The sequence below is a fragment of the Lethenteron reissneri genome, unplaced genomic scaffold (assembly GCF_015708825.2).
Source record: "Lethenteron reissneri isolate LAM-NWPU_2019-01 unplaced genomic scaffold, ASM1570882v1 scaffold_1328, whole genome shotgun sequence".
NCBI classification, from domain to species: domain Eukaryota; kingdom Metazoa; phylum Chordata; class Hyperoartia; order Petromyzontiformes; family Petromyzontidae; genus Lethenteron; species Lethenteron reissneri.
The window spans coordinates 4,505-22,907 of NW_026891034.1; the positions used below are offsets into that span (position 1 = coordinate 4,505).

At 48.0% G+C, this 18,403-nt stretch overlaps 1 protein-coding gene across 1 annotated transcript; it reads left to right on the top strand.

Moving 5' to 3' along the window:
• Nucleotides 1-949: 949 nt before the first annotated feature.
• LOC133362006 (uncharacterized) lies at nucleotides 950-18,170 on the top strand. The gene is made up of 9 exons (XM_061580977.1): nucleotides 950-1,029; nucleotides 3,879-4,178; nucleotides 4,935-5,026; nucleotides 5,124-5,233; nucleotides 6,058-6,176; nucleotides 6,772-6,904; nucleotides 7,557-7,620; nucleotides 12,941-13,185; nucleotides 18,011-18,170. The coding sequence occupies exons 2-9, from the start codon at nucleotides 3,911-3,913 to the stop codon at nucleotides 18,168-18,170; spliced, it is 1,191 nt and encodes a 396-aa protein (XP_061436961.1). The 5' UTR covers nucleotides 950-1,029; nucleotides 3,879-3,910.
• The last annotated feature ends 233 nt before the right edge of the window (nucleotides 18,171-18,403 follow it).

Below are 18,403 nucleotides of genomic sequence, written 5' to 3' on the forward strand. Positions count from 1 at the left end.
CACTCCCCCCACACACACAGTGCGCTAACCACTGCACCACCACTCCCCACACACACACACACAGTGCGCTAACCACTGCACCACCACTCACACACACAGTGCGCTAACCACTGCACCACCACTCCCCCCACACACACACACAGTGCGCTAACCACTGCACCACCACTCCCCACACACACACACACAGTGCGCTAACCACTGCACCACCACTCACACACACAGTGCGCTAACCACTGCACCACCACTCCCCCCACACACACACAGTGCGCTAACCACTGCACCACCACTCCCCCCACACACACACACACAGTGCGCTAACCACTGCACCACCACCACACACACACACACAGTGCGCTAACCACTGCACCACCACTCCCCACACACACACAGTGCGCTAACCACTGCACCACCACTCCCCACTCACAGTGCGCTAACCACTGCACCACCACTCACCGTGGCTGCACGTGGCGAGGTGGAGGAAGAGGAGGTCACGTGTGGAGAGTTTCCACGTCGCCATTAACACCACGTGACCTCTGACCCGAAGTCACGTGCAGAGAAAATCGATACGCGCGTCTCATTGGTCCTCCTCCGTGGGGGCCACGCCCCCTCGAGAATTTTCCGCTCTTCCGATTGGTCCGCCGTGGGGGTGACGTCGCCACACAACAAAATCCCCCCCCCACCCCTCCATTGCCACGTAAGCCAATCGGCGAACTCCTCACTGGGTGATGACGTCACGCACGCGCATCCTGTAGCCAATGAACGCGTCCGCGTAGGGACGGATGACGTCATGTGACTCGAGAGCGAGAGGGGGAGGGGCTACACAAGTCGAGGCCGAGACGCTGTAGCAGCTGCTGCTGTAGCTACAGCTGTTACTGCTGCTGCTGTTGCTGCTGCTGCTGTTGCTGCTACAGCTGCTGTTGCTGCTGCTGCTGCTACTACAGCTGCTGCTGCGTTGCCTGCCGACAGCAGCGACCTGTTGTGAGCATTGCGAGCCCCGCTGCCGTGAAGTTGCGGGGAAAGTATCTGAAGGTGAGTGGGTGGTCCTCCCCTACCTCCCTCCACCACCAGCACCACTCCTCTTTTAAAGGAATAATTGCATCTGCGACGATTGGAGTGGTGAGGGTGAGTGGTGAGGGTGAGTGGTGAGGGTTAGTGGTGAGCGTGATTGGTGAGCGTGATTGGTGAGGGTGAGTGGTGAGGGTTAGTGGTGAGGGTTAGTGGTGAGAGTGAGTGGTGAGGGGTGAGTGGTGAGGGTGAGTGGTGAGGGTGAGTGGTGAGGGTGAGTGGTGAGCGTGAGTGGTGAGGGTGAGTGGTGAGGGTTAGTGGTGAGAGAGTGGTGAGGGTGAGTGGTGGGTGGTGAGGGTGAGTGGTGAGAGAGTGGTGAGGGTGAGGGGTGAGGGTGAGTGGTGAGGGTGAGTGGTGGGTGGTGAGGGTGAGTGGTGGGTGGTGAGGGTGAGTGGTGAGAGAGTGGTGAGGGGTGAGGGTGAGTGGTGAGGGTGGGTGGTGAGAGTGAGTGGTGAGGGTGAGTTGTGAGTGAGCTCCAAGATTAGTAAACAAAAAATCTCGACAAATAAAATAGAATAATAATAATGATGATGATGATCAACCCGTGCTTGTTAAAGTTCAACGCGTTCACTACGATATTTAATTATCTCTCGTTGAAATAATCCCGCCAAATTGAGTCGTTAATTAGGTCAGCTGTTAATTAGTAGCGGGCCAATTAAGACGTCGTTAATTAGGTCAGCTGTTAATTAGCCTGAGGGGTTGACCTGAGGCCAATTAATTAAGCAACGTGCTCATTCAATTACAAATTGCGTGTGTGACGTGAGTTGACTTCGGGCTTTATTTGAATTTTTTGAAAATGCAATTGTGTTTAATTTAAGGACAGTGCACATACATTATCAGAGTTGTGTTTTTTGTTTGTATTACGACCGCAGGTATTGTGGTCTATGCAAACATGACTCCTTGTAAAAAGGTGTCAGTTTTGTTGCCAGATAGAAGGGTAAAGAACAATTATCAAGACAATCCGAGATTGAATAGGAATGTTAAAGACCTCTTAATATCTCGATTTAAAGCTTTCGTGACTGCAGGGATTCATCTTCTTGGTTCTTTCGGTAAAGTCACGTAGAAGGGACGTAATAAAATAAAATAATATTTTATGATGTTTTATTTTTATTATTTTATTGTTTCCCTTCTACGTGACTTTACCGAAAGAACCAAGAAGATGAACCTCTTAGTATCGTTGGAGATTGTCATTTATTTAGCTAAGAGTGAGTGGCAAGCTCGACAGGCCACGATGATTCATAGATGTTTGCCTTTTGCTCATTTAACTCTGGGTAACGTCATCTGTGATTGCTTTTTAAATCCTTTATATTAAGTTCACTTGCTTGCTTACGACCGTGCAAATCTTTCGGTCGTTTTTTAACCCACTTCCCGTGATCCAATCGAGCTGACATTTTGCACACAGACTCGTTGTGCGTGACAATTTATTTTCGTGAAAATTTGTTTCCAAAATTTTCCACTTTGTAGGAAAATTTTTTTTTCATATTTAATTTAAAATACCAATGTGATAAAAATTAAACTCTTACTCAAGAAAAACAGAAATGAATAATAAAATAAAACCGATGCCACGCATATAAAGTATTTATAGTGGAAAAACTTTGTTTTTTCGGGTTAATTTTTTTCAAATTTTCTTGCTGTGGATTTCACACCTGATGATGATTGCTTGTGTTGCAGTCGAAACGCCGTGAGAATTTTAATCGGATCGCCAATGGCTCTGATGATGACAGTTGCTGTGAGAGTTGTATTTGCCTAGCTACAATGCCACTGGTCATTCTAGTGAATGGGCGGCACAGATGCTAATGCAACAGCAATGCCATTTCGAGGGTGTGGAATTTATCCTGTTATGTACGAAACTTGAGAACCCTAGCTACATACAATGTCTGCTGCCAGTTTTATAGGGCTGAACATTGAAAATGTCTAAGTGTACAATTATTGCGATTACCATGTCTCTATAGTCGTGGTTGAAGAGACATTGTAATGTTTTTAAACTATTTTATCTTTTCCTGTAATTTCTTGAAATTCTCTTTTGGCGGGTCAGGTAAAGACATGCCTTACAATGGCTGCCCATAAAACAAAAATTGTTTTAATGCATTTGTTTTCTGGCCATTTGTTTTAGTGGCCAGTTACTGGGCTGATTCTGCTGTGAGACCCGAGTGTGTGCTTCGCCGGGGAGAGATGTAAAAATGTAGGTGAAAAATGAAATAAAAATTAATAAAAAGAAATTAAATTACGACGTTTCGGAAGCAACACAAGCTTCCGTGTTCAGGTGAAACTGTCACAGCAAAATATCTGTTTCACCTGAAGACGGAAGCTTGTGTTTCTTCCGAAACGTTGTGATTTTTCTCTTCTTCTTGGTTCGTTCGGTAAAGTCGTCACGTAGAAGGGAAGTAATAAAATAATAAAAATAAAACATAATAAAATAATTATCACGACGTTTCGGCCACAACGCAAGCAGCCGTCCTCAGGTGAAACCAGGTCTGTCGGGGAGACAGAGTCTGAATGAAACAGCACACGAGCTTGGAGCATATATATAAGCTGGGTTGGGAGGGGGGGAAAGGGCGCTTCGACAAAAGAATTTGCATATAAAGAGGAATTTAGCATATTTATGGGAAATGCAGGAATGTAATTAGTACTACATATGCCCGTGCATTATGCAGGATTAGCAGCATCCAAGGGAGGGGATATGGGAAATGCATGTATGTGAATAGTACTAATTATGCCCGTGCATTATGCAGGATTTGTGATTTTTATTCTTTTATTTTAATTTTAATTTCATTTTTTACCTACGTGACTTTACCGAGTATGATTCCTTGCAGTCGCGAAAGCTTCAAATCTCCAAGATATCAAAATGGACGAGCGGCGCATGCATCAGGACGATGAGGAGCTGCAACAGCAGCAGCAGCAGTCTCCAAACAATCGGAAGGCTCCTTCACGCACCAGGCAGAATGCAGCTCAGTCTGTGCGACAGTATCCTCCTGCCTTGGCAGAGGCAGCAACCCAGACTTGTCAGTCTCCACAGGCTCAGTCAGTTAAGCACACCCCACCAGTGCCTAAGGTGTCTTCTGGCAGCAGTCAGCGACCGAGTGGAGAGGCGGCTTCTGATACGAACTCCCAAGGTGATCACTTTGACTGCCCCTTGTTCACACACACGTGCTGTCTAGCTATTAAGACACATTTGAGGTTTTTGTAAATTATATAATTTCACTAATAGGGGTTTTCGCCTTTTTTCTGGCAACAAAACTGACACCTTTTGCAAGGAATCATGCTTACATTAACCACAATACTTGCAGTCAAATGCAAACAATAAACACAACTCTGATAATGTATGCATTGTCTTTGAAACGGATTGGTCCACACCAGAGACAGCTTTCTTTAGAGTCTCGTCTCATATGGTTTTCGACCAGATGACGCCAAGTATTGTGGTTAATGTAAGCATGATTCCTTGCAAAAGGTGTCAGTTTTGTTGCCAGAAAAAAGGGGAAAACCCCTATGAGTATATTTTGGTACTGGCAAAGGAGGTCCCATGATGACGCCTTTTGGCGTCATCTGGTCGAACATCATATGAGACTCGGCTCTAAAGAAAGCTGTCTGGTGTGGACCAATCAGTTTCAAAGACAATGCATACATTATCAGAGTTGTGTTTTTTGTTTGCATTTGACTGCAGGTATTGTGGTTAATGTAAACATGATTCCTTACAAAAGGTGTCAGTTTTGTTGCCAGAAAAAAAAAGGGGAAAAACCCTATTAGTATATTTTGGTACTGGCAAAGGAGGTCCCATGATGACATCATTTAAATGTATTATTCTGAAAGAAATTGTCCCTGCGTGTACTCGCCTTACCTGTCCGCTTTTTGCCACTTAACCAAATCCTCAGGCTGCGTGAAAGTGGTGCACGACATGCTGATGACTGCAAGCAACTGTGGCAGCAATTGGCCATCCGACCAAGAAGACATATTTCGCCTCCTGGTAAGTTACCTGCTTTCGTTTAAATTCCTCGCAATCACATGTCACAATAAGCATTTCATGTTTGAAAGAATTTGCTCTGCGGTCTGTATGTATGTAGGTGCATGGGAGAGAACATTTTGAAATATTAAAGAAAATCAAGGAAAACCTGGAGCTGATCCGAACGCTGCCCACGGATGTCAATGTGTTGCGCAACCTGCAGCAACAACAGTACGTGAACACGAAATAGACACATCGCTGCTCGTACGAGACAAGTTCCCGATTGCTGCTGTAATTAAATGGTAGCAACAGAAGGGAAGTAATAAAATGATAAAAATAAAAATAATAAAATAATTCTCACGACGTTTCAGCCACAACGCAAGCAGCCGTCCTCAGGTGAAAACCAGGTCTGTCGAGGCGACAGCGTCTGAATGAAACAGCACACGTGCTTGGAGCATGTATATACGCTGGGTTGGAAGGGGGGGGAAAGGGCGCCTTGACAAAATAATTTGCATATCAAGAGGAATTTAGCATATTTCCATATCCCCTCCCTTTGATGCTGCTAATCCTGCATAATGCACGGGCATGAGTAGTACTAATCACATACCTGCATTTCCCATAAATATGCTAAATTCCTCTTGATATGCAAATTCTTATTCAAGAAAACAACATAAATGTACAATATAAACAATCATACAAAAACTGACCTTATAATCCTCATATACGACTTTCCTTATATTTAATTTAAAATACCAATGTGATAAAAATGAAACTCTTACTCAAGAAAAACAGAAATGAATAATAAAATTAAATCGATGCCACGCATATAAAGGATTTATAGTGAAAAACTTTGTTTTTATTTTATTTTACTTTTATTAATTTTAATTTTTTACCTACGTGACTTTACCGAAAAAACCTAAGAATATGAATCCTTGCAGTCACGAAAGCTTAAAATCTAGAATGAAAAAATAAAATTAAACCGATGCCACGCATATAGAGGATTTATAGTGAAAAACTTTTACGGGCTAATTTTTTGGGTTTTTTCTCCCTCCCAGATACGTGACGGAATTGCGTGGCAGGCCGTTCAACCTCAGCCGACACGGCAGCGAGTGTTCACAGGAAGTCTTGACCGGCAGCCAGGGACCCTCCAGTGCCGGCGAAGGTTCCTCATCAGGTGACGCAAGCTCTCCCTGCTCGGCGCAGCACATTTCTCTGCAGGAAACGTGGCACGCGATAGAATTGAAAGACGTGACACAATTTGCCACAAAGTGATACGCAGTCTTCTTGGTTCTTTCGGTAAAGTCGTCACGTAGAAGGGAAGTAATAAAAGAATAAAAATAAAACACGATAAAATACAATTCTCACGACGTTTCGACCACAACGCAAGCAGCCGTCCTCAGGTGAAGAACAGGTCTGTCAGACGCTGTCTTTCTGACAGACCTGTGTCCATGATAAAATACAATTCCATGATAAAATTCCATGATAAAATACAATTCTCACGACGTTTCGGCCACAACGCAAGCAGCCATCCTCAGGTGAAGAACAGGGCTGTCAGATGCTGTCTTTCCGACAGACCTGTTCTCCACCTGAAGACGGCTGCTTGCGTTGTGGCCAAAACGTCGTGAGAATTATTTTATGAAGTTTTATTATTTTATTACTTCCCTTCTACGTGACTTTACCGAAAGAACCAAGAGGATGAACTCAATATTACTCGTATATGTGTTGAGGTGTAAATGGTTTTATTGCGAATGCTCATCCACTGGTTGCAGGCGTTGCACAGGATGTTGTGACGGGTGAAGCGAGTGGATCCAATGGTCCCCCACGGCCACCGGACGGAGACAACCCACCGGCCCGGCTTGGAACCCTGCCGGACAGCGGCAAGCCTGGCAACGCTCTTTACAAGTAAGTGCCCTTTAGGTGCATCATCGTCGCCACCTTTAAACATCGTCGTCATTTTTCGATTTAAAGCTTTCGTGACTGCAGGGATTCATCTTCTTGGTTTATTCGGTAAAGTCACCACGTAGAAGGGAAGTAATAGAATAATAAATATAAAACATAATAAAATAATATAATAATATAATATACATGATAAAATAAAATAATAAAATAATATAATATTATAATATAATATACATGATAAAATAATTCTCACGACGTTTCAGCCACAACGCAAGCAGCCGTAACGTCGTGAGAATTATTTTATTATGTTTTATTTTTATTATTTTATTACTTCCCTTCTACGTGACTTTACCGAAAGAACCAAGAAGATGAATCCCTGCAGTCACGAAAGCTTTAAAGCGAAACGCAAAGTTCGTAATGCAGTTTGGGCTGATTTTTGCACTTGGATTTCCAAAAAAAATTTCATTATTTTTTATAGGGATATACAGTACAAGCAATGTAAGTGTTGCTTCACATGTTATTTCTAATCGCAATGTTGACGGAGTAAAAATGTGCAAGTTAATGTAATACAGCCGTACAAAGTACTTGTTCGTGCTTCTTGTATTTGGTATTAACATTTTGGAGCCTTGTGTGTGTTGTTTTTTCGTGTCTCAAGCTTCCTGAAACAAATCGACTGCTTGGAGTTTTTGGAGAATTTCACTTCACGTGGATTGTCGAGTGTCCAACAGCTGATAGGACGTTACTCTACAGGCAAGTTCCTACGGACGCTTCCATGCAAACTACGTGTGTTTTTTAACGTTTACAGGATTGGGATTTATTTTTAAGTAGTGCAAGTTTTTCTGCAACATAAAAAATGCACAAAGAAGCATGGAGAAGATGGAAGGTTGGAATTAAACTTGTAAAGAGTTAATACGTGTGTAGGTGAGGGTGAGTGGTGAGGGTGAGTGGTGAGGGAGAGGGGTGAGTGGTGAGGGTGAGTGATGAGGGTGAGTGGTGAGCGTGAGTGGTGAGGGTGAGTGGTGAGGGTGAGTGGTGAGGGAGAGGGGTGAGTGGTGAGGGTGAGTGGTGAGCGTGAGTGCTGAGTGGTGAGGGTGAGTGGTGAGGGTGAGTGGTGAGTAGTGAGGATTGTAGTGCCACAAGAGGGGGCTCTGGGACCCTAGGCAGAGAAGCCCTTGGCGGCAGGCGCTAGGATCCCAGGCACCCCAGACAGTTAAGCCCCTTGGCGCCACCAACGGGGGGGCTGTGTGTGCTCTGTGGGATACCTGGGGGCGCACACAACCCCACCCCTCGTTGGGCACGAGGCATAAAAGGGCAGCTCCCTGGACGATCGGGGCCAGTCGCAGCTCAAGACCCGCCAGCCAGCCAGCTTAGGACCCTGGACCCCCTCGTCCCGCTTGTCCTTGTAAGGGCCGGGACGCTGTGAGGGCCAGTGGTGGGACTCTGGGACTCCCGGCTCTACGTCCTTGTGAGGGCGAGTTCCGAGGAAGCCAGAGTCCAGACCCACACCTTGGCTGGGTCGGGTCAGGTAGCCTCCCCTAGGGTAATTGTAGCCGGAGGACCCCAGAGCGTAGCCAGAGTAGTGTATCTAGGCTGTGTACCTAGGCTGTGTATCTAGGCTGTGTACTTAGGCTGTGTACCTAGGCTGTAACAGAGTATCAGGACTGTTGGAGTGTTGTATTGTAATAAAGAAGTACCTCTACAAGTGTCTCCGGAACCCATTACACGTGGATACCGAAACATGCAAATAAGAAACATTGACAACTGCAAAAAGTAGATGGGCTTGGGCAAGGGCACATCACTGGACTGCATTGTGGCTGGGAAACAAGACCGGTGTTGGAGTGGCATCCAAAGTAGAGCACACATCACCAAGAGGATGACCACCACAGAGATTCGAGTTGTGAGAATATTAGTTCGTGTGTAGTTGATAGATGGATCGTGGTCACATAGCTCGAGTGAGGAGGCTGAGGAGTCCTGATCCAGTAGTGGGTACAAAAAAAACACATTCCTCCTGCGGAGGTAGTGGGTAGGAACGTTGGGTTGCTCGGTCAATGGCCAACTGTGAGGGCGGGCACAAGCCGGCGTGAGTAGGTGAAACGTTGAGTTTTATAAGGGCACCACGGGGTGACCAGCCCCTCCCCACCCAGCCCCACCCCTCCCCACCCAGCCCCTCCCCACCCTTCCCACCCAGCCCCACCCTCCCCTCCCCACCCTCCCCACCCAGCCCCTCCCCACCCTCCCCTCCCCACCCAGCCCCTCCCCACCTTCCCCACCCAGCCCCTCCCCACCCTCCCCTCCCCACCCAGCCCCTCCCCACCCTCCCCTCCCCACCCAGCCCCACCCCTCCCATTTTTGGATGCACGACGGACAGACACAATAATCCCCTGTGGGCTGGTGGAACCAGGTGGTTCCTACCGGTAATACCGACTGATTTTGTACATTAACTAGCTGTACTACCCGGCTTCGCCCGGGACTTAGATCTACCACGGCCGGCCGCCTTTGTCTCCCCAGTGGCGATGTTAATACGCTACAGCAGTTACTCGTTTGAGGCAGAGTCGACCTAGGGGAGGTTCAAATAATCGTCACCGGTGGTGGCCGTGAGCGGGAATCGAACTGGGTTCGCCGGGTTGGTAGCGCAGCGTAGCGTTAAGCACTACACCCACCGCTCCTCACACACCACACACGCACAGACACACACACAGACACACGCAGACACACACAGACAGACACAGACAGACACACACACACACAGACACACAGACAGCACGCTAAGCACTACACTACCGCTCCCCACACACCACACACGCACACACACAGACACACACACAGACACACGCAGACACACACAGACAGACACAGACAGACACACACACACACAGACACAGACAGCACGCTAAGCACTACACTACCGTTCCCCCTACACAACACACGCGCGCGCGTCCATAGGTACACATACACGCGCTTGCTGCAGACACACACGACTTTCAGGGTGCGTAAGGCAGTAAACGACTGAAATAATAAAGCGGCAATGCTGTGCGAGGAACGCCTTAGACCAGCAACACATTTGTGTAATGCGAGCGTAAACACACAAAAACATACAAACACATACACACACATACATACAACAACAACAACAACCGCCATTCGCCACTAAGTGGCGGTGACGTCACCACGATGCTTGTGCCAGGCCAAGTGCACCTTGAGGCCACGTGAAGTGTCGAAAGCCCGCTGGCAGGAGGTCACGGGGCAGACCCAGCAGGTGCCACGGGTCGACTGACCGAGATGACCGAGATGACTGGCTGATGCACCACCTGTGCCCCCTACTGTGCCAACTTGCTGTGCTTTAGCCACCCGGCGCTCCGCTCGTTGTTGTGAGCGTCGCTCCTCCGCCCTCCGTTGTTGTTGGAGGGCGACTGCCTCCAACTGCCCAGTAGCGTCCTTCACGAGCCTCCTCCACTGAGGCCGATCTTGACACCGCTGGTACCAGTCATCGGCAAGTCCACTCAGCTCCACGTCCTCCTGTACCACATCACTCCATCCCCTCTCCAGCCCGTGCCGCGCCCGTCCAGCCCCCCCGATCCGGCCGAACAAAAGCTGTTTAGGCATGCGGTGGCTGGGCATGCGGGCTACATGACCCAGCCAACGCAGCCTTGCCTGCCGGAGGAGCTCACTGATGGGACTTTGCCCAGATCTTTCAAGGATTTGTGAGCTCCTCACACAATCCAGCCTGGTTAAACCCAGGATGGATCGTAGGCAGGCCAGCCAAAATGTTTCCAACCGGCGAAGATGCTCCACCTGGGGGGTCCACGTCTCGCAAGCGTAGAGAAGGGAGGGAATGACCGTGGCCGAGAAGACCTGAAGCTTCGTGCGGAGCGACAGACCAGGTAGCTTCCACACAGCGTTACGCAACCGATGAAAAGATATTGCCGCTCGACTGATTCGGAGTGAGACCTCTGCTGATAGACTGGAGCCGGTCATAAGCACACTGCCCAGGTATGGGAAACTCTCCACTCTCTCCACAACTGCCCCATCACCAATTGGGAGTTGTGGGGGTGGAGTGTCCGATGGTACAAAATACCCAGGCAGGTGCTTGGTTTTGGTGGGGCTGATGGTAAGGCCCCACCTCTTAGTGGCACGCTCCAGTCTCAGCAGCAGCGCCTCCAACTCCTCTTCTGAATGAGCAGCTATTACCAAATCATCGGCATACATAACGTGGTTGACCAATAGGGAGCCATCCCTTGATCGCACCCGGGCGTCGATCAGCCTCCCATTATATCTGTACCAAATGGAAATTCCCCCGGTACAGCTATTGAAGGCTTCACGAACTACGCGGTCAAAATAGATGTTAAATAATGTGGGAGCCAGAGGACATCCCTGTCGCACCCCAAGGTGTACAGGGAAAGGCTCCGACTCCCGGCCACGTAGTTTTACCCGGGCCCGCTCACCATCATGAAGGTCCTTAATGATCGTGAGCAGAGGGTCAGGGACTCCGAAAGCACGAAGAACAACCCAGAGTCCAGTCCTACTGATGGTATCATAGGCCTTGACCAGGTCAATAAAGCAGAGATGTAGGTCTTTTTGGAATTCCCTACACCTCTGCTGTAGCAGACGGACAGAAAATATGGCATCTGTGCAGGACCGCCCTTTCCTGAAACCGCATTGGGGCTCCGCAATGCCCCTCCTCAGCGTGCCCAGCAAGACACACAGACATACACATAAACACAAACACACATACACATGACCCGGCTTCGCCCGGGACTTGGATCCACGATGCCCCGCCGCCTTTGTCTCCCCAGTGACGATGTTCGCACACGACAGCAGTTACGCTTTTGAGGCTGAGTGGACCTAGGGGAGGGCCAGGTCCGTTTCAAATAATCGTCAGCGGTGGTGGGCGTGAGTTGGAATGGAACTGGGGTCGCTCAAGCAGCTTAATGACTGTTTGTACAAAGAACATATAAAGAATCGATTATAATAACCAGGCAAGAGTCCACATTATAGACTGCCAGTACACGCACTCAGCTTCATAAGCAGGCTAGAGTGTACATGATAGAGTGGCAGTACGCTCACCGAGCTTAATAAGCAGGCTACAGTGTACATGATAGACTGGTAGTACGCTCACCCAGCTTAATGAGTATTTGTACAGTGAACATTAAAGTAATCGATTGTTGGCGCGTTGGGTTTAAAAGTAATATTAATAGCACACATTGTGGTGGGGGTGTAGTGAAGAGTAGGAAAAACTTTGATGAATTTACCTCAGAGTGGCGTGGTGGGTGTCGAGGCCTAGTAGCGTGCAAAGCCTGCGGCCTCGCCTAAAATTGTCGGCTTGGAAGAGGCAGGGTACGGGTGGCGTTCCTTCCCCCCCCCCCCCCCTAGCGCTCCAACAATACTGTGTAATGGCTATTATTTAATTAAATACGGAGCTTATGAAAGTGGCGAAGGCGTGGCTAGCCGTTGGCAGGGGCAACCGCCGTCCAATGAAACTGCAGCCCTTGGCGAAGGCGTGGCTATCCGTTGCCAGGTCCAATGAAAGCGGCGAAGGCGCGGCTAGCCGTTGCCAGGGGCAACCGCCGTCCAATGAAAGTGCGTATGGGCCAAAGTCCACACACACACACAGACAGACAGACATGAACGATTTTATATATATAGATTGCTCTGAGGAATACACGTCGTCAGAAATTTGAAGAATGTTGTATCGTACACTATGGGAACCTCATTTGCCAGTAAAAATATCATAATTGTTTTTTTACCCTTCTATCTGGCAACAAAACTGACACCTTTTTACAAGGAGTCATGTTTGTATAGACCACAATACTTGTCTCGGGTGTGGACCAATCAACTTCAGGGACAGTGCACATTATCAGAGTTGTGTTTTTTGTTTGCATTATGACTGCAGGTATTGCGGTCTATACAAACATGACTCCTTGTAAAAAGGTGTCAGTTTTGTTGCCAGATAGAAGGGTAATAAAACAATTATCAATGTATCGCTGAACAAAATTTGGTGTGTGTGTGTGTGCATATTTTCTGTGTTTCGCTGGATTTTAGGACTTGGATGAACTGGGAGTCCCAGAAGCCAAAAAGCGACTGCTGCTGAGTGGAATCGAAGAGCATGGTGTGTCCACCACGATCTCCAGCGAGACGACGCTGCAGCGCTCGTCCAGTGAGGAGACAGTCCACCTCAGCTCCGAGGACGACAACGATGACGGCATCGACACCAAGGACGGCATCCGTGCCAAAGTGTTCTCAGCGCTGCGGCCCTCTGGCAGTCATCTGTCCTCTGTCGGCAATCGGTATCGCAAACGCAGCATTGCCAAATACAATTTGCGAGCGCACGCTCGCCAAGCCGTTGACTTTCCTCGTGCTGGCAGCTGGGGAGGCAGTAGCAGCCTGGAGGTGCCCAGGAGCAAGATGCCAAGATTGTCTTCATGCTCTGACATCGAAGAGGAAGAGGGGCTGGAGTGAGGAGAGGAGGGGGGTGATAGATGGATGATGGTGGGAGGTTGTGTGGGCCGTGGGATGCACTTTGTATGAAAAGCCCTTGGGGTAAATAAGCTGGTGTCTTTTGATTTAAAGCTTTTGTGACTGCAGGGATTCATCTTCTTGGTTCTTTCAGTAAAGTCACGGTCGACAGACCTGTTCTCCACCTGAGGACGGCTGCTTGCGTTGTGACCGAAACGTCGTGAGAATAATTTTATGATGTTTTATTGTTATTATTTTATTATTTTCCTTCTACGTGACTTTACCGAAAGAACGACGTTTCGGCCAGAACACAAGCAGCCGTCCTCAGGTGAAGAACAGGTCTGTCGAGAAGACAGAGTCTGTTTTTATTTATTATTATTTTATTTCCATTCTACGTGACTTTACCGAAAGACCAAGAAGATGAATCCCTGCAGTCACGAAAGCTTTAAATCGAAATTCCTTTGAGCTTGCTTGCATAGTTTTTTTTTTTACAGAATACAGTCAATAAAATATAAAGCAGCATCTTGGCTTTACTACCCCAGGCAGGAACTTGTCTCTTCCAAGAAAGAAGTGACTGACTTATCAGTTTTGTTCCTTCTTAATTTTGGAGCTTTCGTGACTGCAGGAATTATTGTTTGTTTTTTTCGGTAAAGTCACGTCTAAAGATAAAACGTGCCGTTTAAGTCATCTGGAGTTGAAATATACAACACGTTTTGTTTCCATGCAGAGGAGATAGCCATGTTCAGAGCCATGTGCTTTTTTGTTGTGTTGCATTTGCTCGACTGTTCAAAGATCGTTTCAAATTTGCATCTTTTGGAAGGATGAATACTAAGTGGGAAGGTTTTTGCAAAATCAGATGTTCTCATACTCCAGGAGATTGTTGTACGGGGCCTGTCTGCTATAACCTACTTGATAAAAACCCCCAAAAAATGCCTAAATAAAAGTAGATTTGTGACATGTTCCATTCTGCAAAGTTTTATAGACTTTGCTGCTGGTAGCAGATGTAGAGAGAACAACACCTGTCTACACTTCATGTTCATGGAACTGTCTTAAGCGTATATATGCAGTGGGTTTTTTAAAATCCTTTATATTAAGTTCGCTTGCTTGCTTGCGTGCTTGCTTGCTTAGGACCGTGCAAATCTTTCGCTCGTTTTTTAACCCACTTTCCGTGATCCAATCGAGCTGACATTTTCCACACAGACTCGTTGTGCCAGACAATTAATGTTCGTGAAAAAAAATTCCCAAAATTTTACACTTTTTAGGCAAAAAAAAAATATTTTACATATATTCAAATAGAACTCATTTATCGCTTTGGCTGAACGTCAGAGTGTAAGAGCCCAGAGCGTAACCCCTCCACAGGCCGTGGCGGAGTAGCGCAGTTGGTAGCGCCCTCGCTTCCCATGCCAAAGGTTGCGGGATCGATCCCCGCGTCCTCCACAGGCGAATATAATTTTAAATCCTTTATATTAAGTTCGCTGCCACGCATATAAAGGATTTATAGTGAAAAACTTTGTTTTTACGGGTTATACTTATTTTAATCCTTTATATTAAGTTCACTTGCTTGCTTGCTTAGGACCGTGCAAATCTTTCGGTCGTTTTTTAACCCACTTCCCGTCATCCAATCGAGCTGACATTTTGCACACAGACTCGTTGTGCGTGAAAATTAATGTTCGTGAAACATTTTTTCCAAAATTTTACACTTTTTAGGGATTTTTTAAAAATATTTAATTACCAATTGCTTAATGGTGGCAGGCAATCATCTGACCCATAGGTGGCAGCCATCTCAAGCCAGAGGACGAGAGGACTCTAGCCGCCACGCATATAAAGGATTTATAGTGAAAAACTTTGTTTTTACGGGTTAATTTTTTGTTACAAGTAGGAACAACAGTTCCCCACCGCCCACCAGGGATTATTTGTCTGTCGTGCATAGCCCCTCCCACCGTGTAGCACGCTCGCGGATTGGTTGAAGTGCGTCACGTGACCGCGAGCTTTCTGCCCAACCAAGTTCCTAGCTGGCCACTGTGAAGGAACGTGATTGTGCTGTGGATTCAGAAACCCGAGTTTGAGGGTGACATCCGAACTGCTGGTTGTTTGGGCGCTGACCACTGGTGAAGTACCCGTCTGGTCACTGCCTGCATCTTGGAGTGGATTGAAAAAGGGCTGTTGATATTATTGAGCTTTGATTAAAAGCCAAAAACCTTTAAAGTACAATTTCAGGAATTGTTTTTCTGGATAAACCACTCGGAAAAAATATATCTAATGTTTGAGTTTGCATACGGAGCCCAAAACCACCTGTACGTTTTGCAATGTGCTTTATATTTTGTAGCAATCACTGCCTGACATGTAAACTGGTACCAGGTGCATACAGCGCATGGGAACGTTCAATTCGAATGCGCAATTCCCTGGAATAGCTACAGTATTGATTTGTTTAAACAAGTTTTGACAATAAAAACAACTCTCTTTGAACCGTTAACACGATCTTTTCTGACGGTGTTTTTTAATCCAATGTGGCGCGATAGAAATATTTTATTTGCCTTCGTACACGAGTCGATATTGACGGAGCGCAAGCAAGTATCACTTTGACGCTGGGGTGGATTGAGCGCAGATGTTTGCGTCAGGGGTAGCTGAGCGAATCGCCGTGTGATAATGATGCCCATATATGTGTCAACCGGGATGTTCTGTTCTGGATCGCAAACAACAAAGCACCTAACACTCACACACACACCTAACACTCACACACACCTAACACTCACACCTAACACTCACACACACCTAACACTCACACACACACAGACTCCTACACACACACACCTAACACTCACACACACCTAACACACCCCTAACACTCACACACACCTAACACACACACCTAACACTCACACACACCTAACACTCACACACACACAGACTCCTACACACACCTAACACTCACACACACCTAACACTCACACACACCTAACACTCACACACACCTAACACTCACACACACACAGACTCCTACACACACACACCTAACACTCACACACACCTAACACACCCCTAACACTCACACACACCTAACACACACACCTAACACTCACACACACCTAACACTCACACACACACAGACTCCTACACACACACACCTAACACTCACACACACCTAACACACCCTTAACACTCACACACACCTAACACTCACACACACCTAACACTCACACACACCTAACACTCACACACACCTAACACTCACACTCACACACACACACCTAACACTCACACACACACCTAACACTCACACACACCTAACACTCACACACTCACACACACCTAACACTCACACACACCTAACACTCACACACACCTAACACTCACACACACCTAACACTCACACACACCTAACACTCACACAGGTGACTGATGGATGAGCGCGAGCGGCGCTTTGTAAACTCGCCTTCATCGTCTCCCTCGCCGACTCGCCGAGTGTTTGTGTTGTTGTTGTTGGAAACGTCCCGACGTCAGATTGAAGCTTGGACGGGCGAGCCAGGGGAAGTTCCAGCAGCAGAAGAAACTCGTCACGTTGCAGACACCGTGTGACGCGTACCACGTGACAGAGACGCCAACTCCCACGTGCCCTTGAATGCCCCTTCTCGGTTCAAGCGGCGCCCGTTCTACACGCACAAACGTGTGATTTTGATGATAAACGAACTAAGGAGCAACGAATAAATAAAACCCGGACGACGCCGTGGCAAATCGGAGTTCTGTCTGCTGCCAATTCTCGTCGGCATCTCTCGCGCAACGCGGATCGCACTGCGCGCGTTCCTCGTCCGTGCCGGCCACGCGGTTGATATCGGCAATAACGACGGAGCGAGACACGGAGCGAGATAAAATAGCCGCCTCCTATAATGTACGCTTCAACTAAAAAACAAGTATAACCCGTAAAAACAAAGTTTTTCGCTCTAAATCCTTTATATGCGTGGCGGCTAGAGTCCTCTCGTCCTCTGGCTTGAGATGGCTGCCACCTATGGTTCAGATGATTGCATTGCACCATTAAGCAATTGGTAATTAAATATATTTTTGTCCTAAAAAGTGTGTGTCAGTGTGTGTGTCAGGCTGTGTGTCAGTGTGTGTGTCAGTGTGGCGAGGAGTGGTGGTGCAGCGGTTAGCGCGCTGCACTACGAACCCGGATCCCCGAGTTATATTCCCGCTCACGGCCAAAACCAGCGACGATTATCTGAACCGGCACTGCGCCTCCCCCGGGTCGACTCAGCCTCAAATGAGTACCTGATGCGGTGTGTAAACATCGCCACTGGGGAGATAAAGGCGGCCGGGCGTGGTGCTGGCCTCCCACCCCCTCCTCCACCGTTCCGGCCTTATAGGTGCTCGCTAACAGCACTTGCCCCAACAGCCTGTGCAGGCTACACGGGTGATCTTTGTCTTTGTGTCTTTGGCGCGCGCCCTCGTTGCCTGCGTCCCCAGAGACACTGCCCCCTCCTCCACGATCGGCGTCGTGACCCCCGAGACCAAACCCGCCCCTCCCCCCCCGTACCTCTCTTGACATTTGTCATTGTCTGTGCGTGATGATATCGGCGCGGGTGTGAGAGGGGGGAGGGGGAGCAGGTCCCAAGATTCTCATGGCCCCCCGTGTCCCAGTGCCCCCCAATCACCCCTCGCCAGCCAGCGACCACCTCCGCTGCAGTCGCTCCAAGCTGCCCACCCCGACCCCCGCTCCACTGCCCCACGCTGGCCTGGCACGGCGCGAGTGTGCAGCACCATCTCCTTCACCTGCAGCTGCGAGGATCAATCGGCAGCGTCGTCTTCCCCGCACCTCCTATGAGCAGGTTGGCAACGTACGGCGCGAAGGAATTTCAACAAACAAATCACGCGCCTCATTCGTGTCGACTGTTAAACCACCACGACTCCCAACCACCACCACCACTCACTCCTCTTCACGGTCACTAACACCGTACGCTCTACTCATCTCAATCTTCATCCACGCAACACCCTCTGGATTGTCCACCACCTCCACTTCGCCACCACACGGAGCCGTGCAGATGGGGGGGGGGTATT